This window comes from Oratosquilla oratoria, chromosome 7, assembly GCF_046742065.1.
Source record: "Oratosquilla oratoria isolate Oo_2021 chromosome 7, ASM4674206v1, whole genome shotgun sequence".
NCBI lineage: Eukaryota > Metazoa > Arthropoda > Malacostraca > Stomatopoda > Squillidae > Oratosquilla > Oratosquilla oratoria.
The window spans coordinates 57,674,947-57,681,863 of NC_134783.1; the positions used below are offsets into that span (position 1 = coordinate 57,674,947).

Genomic DNA, 6,917 nt, shown 5'->3' on the forward strand with positions numbered 1-6,917 from the left:
TGTGTGTGTGTGTGTGTGTGTGTGTGTGTGTGTGTGTGTGTGTGTGTGTGTGTGTGTGTGTGTGTGTGTGTGTGTGTGTGTGTGTGTGAGTGTGTGTGTGTGTGTGTGTGTTTGTGTGTACATATTTTTGCTTGTATATGCTAGACATTGTATAGGTACGGTAACATACGCGTGTTTTTTTTTGTACCTGTGTATTAATTGAATTGAATGTGTAGTTATGCACACAAATTTGCAGGGAAGGAGGACCTTAGTGTGGGCCCTCGACACACACTGAAAGATAGTGTGATTCTATTGGTCATCAGGAACCCAGTAACTGTCGTTTGGGTGGCTCCCCTGAATTGAACCTTAATTAAACAAGCGGCGTGTAGATCGACACGAACCAACATCCATGAACTGAACAAGAAAGGTAAGAGGAAGTGGAAGATAAGCGGCAGAGGATAGAACCATCTGAAGAGGCATAGTGAAAGCGGTGAAGGGCCGTCCGGCCTGACAACCAACAGAGTAAGTAAGGATAAGTAGGGAGAGTAAGAGAAGGAAGAAAAATAGGGAAGAAGTAGAGGAGTAGAACGAGGGATAGTATGAGAAGCATGAGGAAGACAAAGGGAAAAAGAACTAATACGTGGAGAAGGATGATGATGACAAGAAACAGAATTGGTGAGGAGAAAGAAATAAGAGTAGAGAGAGGGCAGGTAGGCAGAGAGGAAATGAAAGGCGGAGGCCGCAGAGGAAGTAGAATAAGGGAAAAGAGAGAAACAAGAAGAAGAGAAGGAGGAAAGTAAAGTAGAAAAAAGTCACCGAGTCATTGAAGAGGAAGAATAAAAAGAGGTAGTGGTGGAGTGTTTGTATTCCGTTGATTACAACCAACATTTCTTTCCTCAGGGAATACATTCTGTCAATAAGATGGAGTCACAGATGCGGTAAGGAGAGATAGTTTTGGGAAACGTGATTAACATGGAGGTGGACTTCGTCACCATGTAGTGAGTGCTAAAATATTGGTTGTTTTGCGAGAGGTTTAGATAACTTTATGGATATGGATGAAAAATAGAAGGAACATGGAACCACCTAGTGTAGGCCTTATGGTCTCTTGCAATTTCCTCCATACTTATGCACTTATGTTCTAATTACCTTTTGAGTGACGATTAGGCTTCTATCAAAAAAGAATGTCATAGGACTGAAGACTATAGGGATATCACATAAGTCCATAGAATATTAATTCATTATATGAAGTCAATATCCTAGAAAAGGGAGAGGAGAGAAACTGAATATGAATATAATGGGAGGAGGAGTGTTAGGAAAGAAGTGTAGAAGTGAGGAAAAAGGGATTGAGTTAAGATTAAGAAACAATTAATGGTAGAATGGGGATGTGGAAGATAAGAGGCATGAAAAGGAAAAAAGGGTGAGGACATGAAAAGAAAACGACGAGAAACGAGGACTCATGTAAATTCAAAGGAAGAAAACAGACAGTACAAACAAAAGGAGGAGAAGGAAAGGGGGAAGACAATGAAAGAACAAGGAAAGGGTGAAGAAAATGAAGCAGTTATAAATTGCAAAAAAAAAAAAAAAAATGGAGAAATAGAAGAGATGTGCATTAAAGGATGAATATGTGGTGGAGTAGAGGGAGAACAGAGAAAGTTAGGAGGAAAGATGAAAACGAGGTTGATATATCTTAGGATAGGCTTGTTTAAATTGTGTTAGGCTGGAATAATATGGGCTATGCTGGATTATGTTTGGTTAGATTAGGTTAATTAAAGTGATTTAGGTTTAATTGGGTTTGATTAGTTCAGGTTAGTGTAGGTTAGATTAGGCTAGATTAAATTAAAATGGGCTAGGTTAGTTTAGATTAGGTTAAGTTAGGTTGAGTTAAGTAGGTTAGGTTGGGATACGTTTATGATATAATTAGGTTTGATTAGTTCAGGCTAGTTTAGGTTAGATTAGACTAGATTAAATTAGAATGGGCTAGGTTAGTTTAGATTAGGTTAAGTTAGGTTGAGTTAAGTACATTAGGTTGGGATACGTTTATGGTTAGAAGAAACTAAATGGGAAATTAGGACCTCGTGAAGACGTGTACACAGAGGACAAACAGTAGGAAGAGGAGGCGAAGAAAGAAAAGGGAAAGGAAGAAGGAAGGATAGGGAGAGTGGCAAATTGGCGAGCCGATACCAACACCACGGTTAACCTCTTCAATACGGAGGCATAGCTAAATCTAGGGACAGTCGTGAGTGATGACTCGGAACAGAAGTGGGTTGCTGTCGATCAAGGACTTCTTCAAGCTGGGGCCCGCCTCTTCAGAAGAATAAAACATATTTTCTTAATCTGAAGAATAAAATGTGTAGCTTGAGTCGCCGTGTTGAAGGGTTTACCGCGGCCATTCCCAATACTTCCTGCCAACATACTCGTCCGTCTTCATATATTAGCCTTTCATGCTACTGGAACATAATACCACGCCGTCGTTTGTCTTAAGTAATACGAGAAATGGTGTGCTCCTGTTTGCGTGTTAGTGGGGCTACTTTATCTCGTGAATTCTTGGAGTACTTTTGATTTTTTTATTATTATTCTACTTGCTGTCAGGTGATTTTATTCAGCTGAGGGCAAAGCCCCTTAAGGATTCCAAAGGGTTAACAGGATTTTGGCGTAAATGTTCTATTTAGTCCTCGGTGAGAAGGACCTGTTCTGAACCAAATAAAATAGTTTGTCGTTTGTAAGCATAAACTATAAAAGTGTGTGACACCTTTTGCACCGAAAACACTCCGGGTTGTGGCTCGCGTTTCCGAAGTTGGGAATCGAAATCGAAGTGACTGTGATGAAGGAGGAGACCCTCAGGGTGCATTTTCCCGTTGCTGTGACAGTCTTGGTAAAATACGTTTGGCAACACAGAATAAAATGAAGAATTAGTCAATTCTGGGGTTTCAGGGAGATCTAGGATCAGTCCATTTGTTCTCCCACATCTCTCTTGCAGAAGGTCCGTGGCCCCCAGTTAACCAGTAACGGTGACTGATTTAGGCCATAGGCACACTCAGTGAAAATATTGCAGGGCGTCTGGTATAAGATTATAAATCGATCAATAAGGACCACGAGTAGAAAACAGTCCATCCCATACTACTCAGAACATTATGGAAGACTGTAATGTATACAATCACACACGCTAACTGAGATTTCTAGGAAAACCCCGTTCCAGGCGTGGCGTTGCTCATGGGGACGGGACTGCTTGGCTACACAGACTAGGGAACGACAGCAACAACAACATCAACGACGACGACTGAAAAAATCCGAGTGTAACTGGTACCCTCTTCCTTTCGGGTGTAGTTTTAGGTCCAAATAGAAACTATAAGGGCAACAGTACCTGTAGGCGTAGTCTAACATATCGGCTACCTAGTGGCAAAGAAAGAAAGTAAAATCAATTGATGATGTCATTCGGATGATAACGTACTTGGATGATGACGTCATTCAGACGATGACATTCGGAGCCGATAGTCAGATAAACAAGAGTAACGAGGCAATTGACGTCACACAAAGGCACTGGTGCTCCCGCGAGCGTCAAGTTATTAGAGCTATAATGAGAGGAGAAACGAGAGGGAAAAATAAAATGAGAAAAAATTATGCTGCGCAATTCATTGAAGGAGTAAAGCCACAGAACTTTTTTCATAACGAAGTTGAATGATAAAAAAGAAACATTCAGAGCAAAAGAATAAGAAAGAAAGAGAGAAATAGAATGAGAGAGAGAAAGAGAGAGAGAGAGAGAGAGAGAGAGAGAGAGAGAGAGAGAGAGAGAGAGAGAGAGAGAGTTACAAGGAGTTACAAAGAATTTCAGTACCTCAAAAGATTTTACAACCCATACCGAGGAGGTACTGTTAAAAAGTTACCGGGGATTCACACTAGTACTTACACTGCTGTTTGTAACATCTTGTCTAATTGACTTACTGGTCAACTGAGGAATTGCTTGCCACGTCCTTTGGTAATCTGTTCCAAGTCTTGCAGGTTTTAGAGGTAAAAAAGTCACCAACTTTGTCACAAGAGTCACGACCGGGATTGAGCTTTCACCCATGGTTGCGAGTGACATTCACGTTCAAGCTGAAGAGATGTTGATAGTTAATGTTATAAAATCCTTGAAGTATTTTGAAAACCTCTATTAACTGTCCTCGCCATCTCCTGGTTTCTAGAGAAAAGAGCCTCAATACTTTAAGACGCCTCTTGCAGCCTATGTGTCTAATGGTGGGAATAAGTTTCATTCCTCGTGCCTGAACTCATTCTAACCTATGCGCGTCCATCCTCAAGTTCGGTGACCAGAACTGGACGGTGTATTCAATGTGGGGACGAGCTAGAGATTTGTAAAACGTTAAAACTAATTCTTGGTTGAAGTAACGCAACCGTCTTCTGATGTAACCTGAAAGCTTTTGTGCTTTCTTTCCTACTTCTTTACACCATTTTGAGGAATTGAGGTTGCTGCTAATCAAGACATACAAATATTTTTCCAGTTCTGTACTTGTTATGTCATGACCCGAAAGGGAATAGTCTGCCCTTTGGTTTGCGTGTTCGGTATGCATGATTTTGCACTTATCCAAAATAAATGGCATCAGCCACTTCTCAGACCACTCTCCCACATTCTCTAAGTCTAACCTAAGAATGTCTACACTGTTAGGTGCTGCGAAATTTGCTGCCAACTTTGTGTCACCCGCATATAAAAGTATGGGGCTCACTATTCCAACATCTATACCATTGATATACTGTAGATCATGAAGAGGAGCGGACCTAATACAGATCCTTGTGGTACCCCATTTGTAACAAGGGACCAGCTAGACGATGCTCCATTAATAACTACACGCTGTATTCTATCTTTCAACCAGACATCATACCAATTTAATACAGGCCTCTAATATCCATGGCTCGAACTTTTGACATTAACCTCTTATGAAAGGCTTTCTGGAAGTCGAGATAAAGCATGTCGATTGCTCTATTCCTGTCATATTCTTGAAACATGACGTGGAAGAACTCTATCAGGTTGATTAAACATGATCTGTGACGCCAAAAACCATGCTGCGAGTCTAATAACAAGTTGTTTCTCTCCAGAAAGTCGACTATTTTGTCCACAAGAACATCCTCCATTATTTTTACTATTATGAATTTAAGGCTGATAGGTCGGTAATTTCCTGGATTTGCGCGATCCCCTTTCTTAAAGATAGGAGTCTCCCCTTTCTTAAAGATAGGAGTCACGTTTGGCTCCCACCACTCCCTAGGCACTTCTCTTGTCCAAAGAGACTCATTGAAGGTCTCTGCTAGGTGGGGAGCCACCTGCTCGTGAACTTCCCATAGTTGCTATGGAAGGAATTTATCTGAACCGAGAGACTTATTTGCGCTAAGTTTGTCTAGTCTGGTTAAGACAACGATGTTCCTATACTGAATATCGTCAATGCACTCTCCCTCGTGTATCAGAACTGGTTCAGCGATTGCCCCCTCTTTTTCCTCTGTGAATACTAAAGAGAAGTGTACGTCAAGGTCTGTGTTTTGAAACGTTCAATCACAGTCACGCAATAAAACAATTTTGTTTCTAACTGGTTTTCTGTATTTAACATATCTAAAGAACTCTTTGGGACTAGCTTTGCAAGATGCGGCCATCCTCTACCCTTTATCACATTTTGCTGCTTCTATTATTCTTTTAACCCGCCTGCACGAGCGGATGTATTCTTGATGGGCAAAACATCTACGGTTTACCTTATAGCGGTGATAAGAAGCTTTTCTGTCTTCAATCGCTCTTTCTATCTCTCGTGTGAACCATTTAGTTTGCTGACGTTATCTTTTGACTACTTTACTTGGTATAAATTGTGCCTGTTGTGCCATAAAGCGATCACGGAATGAGTCCCATGACTCCTGAACGTTGACATTTACATCATTTGCCAATGCACCAACTCCTCCTCTAAGTTCAGTAAAATCAACTCTTCTCGAATTAGGAATGGTGCGTCTGCGGTTTTTTTTTCTCGAGTTCAGGCACATGTAATCTAAATCTAACGACATTGTGATCATATCCACCTAGGAACTCATCGACAGATACATTGTGTACTATTTTCCTCGGTGGTGAACATAAGATCTAGAATATTTTCTCTCCTTGTAGGTTCTTGTACCCAATGGGTAAGAGAGACTTCATCTGCAAAGTGAAGAAGCTTCATGTTTCCTCGTCAAATGTTCTGTCTTCCCAGTTTACATGAGAGTTGAAATCCCCTAAAGTAACCGCTGTATACTTGCTTATTAAATAATTAATTTCTGTATATAACTCAATGTCCTCGTCGAGATACTGAAGTGGTGGCCTGTAAAATAGAATAAATGTGTACCATTCTTCTCTTGGTTGAAGATTTATGCTAAGTAGCTCTTTCCCTGTGTTTAATGTTTGCTCGATAGAATACAAGGTTTCTCTGGTTATATTGCTACCCCTCCACCTCCTGAATCATCCTATCTTTGTGAAACGGCGTATACCATGGAATTTCAAATTCGCCGATAAAATCGTCTCCTCTTGCGTGAATCCAGAATTCTGTAATCTACTATGTCAAACATTTGTTGCTAGAAATGCTTTGACTTGTAATATTTTGTCTCCTATGGACCTTGCGTTAAATAGTAAGACATAGAGGGAGTCATGTGTTATTAGGCGTCTCCTCTGCTTCACCCGTTTCCTGACTCACTTGAGGAGGGTACCACAGATGACTCAAAGCCCAAATTGGGGGTGGCAGTTGTCGACTTTGGTGGGATATTTACCACATCCTAAAGCAAGGGAACAGGAGCTTCAGCAGAAGAGCTTTCTACTGAGGGTAAGACCCAAGGAGCAGGCTTCTCCCTCAGAGCAGGAGCTTCAGCAGAAGAGCTTTCTACTGAGGGTAAGACCCAAGGAGCAGGCTTCTCCCTCAGAGCAGGAGCCCTTCTCGGATCTGAGTGGA

The 6,917-nt window shown here is 41.2% G+C and overlaps 1 protein-coding gene across 1 annotated transcript; it reads right to left on the reverse strand.

The window, feature by feature from the left end:
- Positions 1-4,241: 4,241 nt before the first annotated feature.
- Positions 4,242-6,006, reverse strand: LOC143026811 (uncharacterized). The gene is made up of 3 exons (XM_076187587.1): positions 5,800-6,006; positions 4,888-5,310; positions 4,242-4,721 (listed from the first exon to the last, which is right to left on the reverse strand). Exons 1-3 carry the CDS (start codon positions 6,004-6,006, stop codon positions 4,242-4,244), a joined length of 1,110 nt encoding a protein of 369 aa, XP_076043702.1.
- Positions 6,007-6,917: the final 911 nt, after the last annotated feature.

Coding starts and splice junctions, on each gene's coding strand:
- LOC143026811 (XM_076187587.1), bottom strand. CDS start 6,006: ATGTCGTTAGATTTAGATTACATGTGCCTGAACTCGAGAAAAAAAAAC. Junction 5,311..5,799: donor CACAATTTATACCAAGTAAA/GTAGTCAAAAGA, acceptor TTCCTTCCATAG/CAACTATGGGAAGTTCACGA. Junction 4,722..4,887: donor ATAAGAGGTTAATGTCAAAA/GTTCGAGCCATG, acceptor CATGATCTACAG/TATATCAATGGTATAGATGT.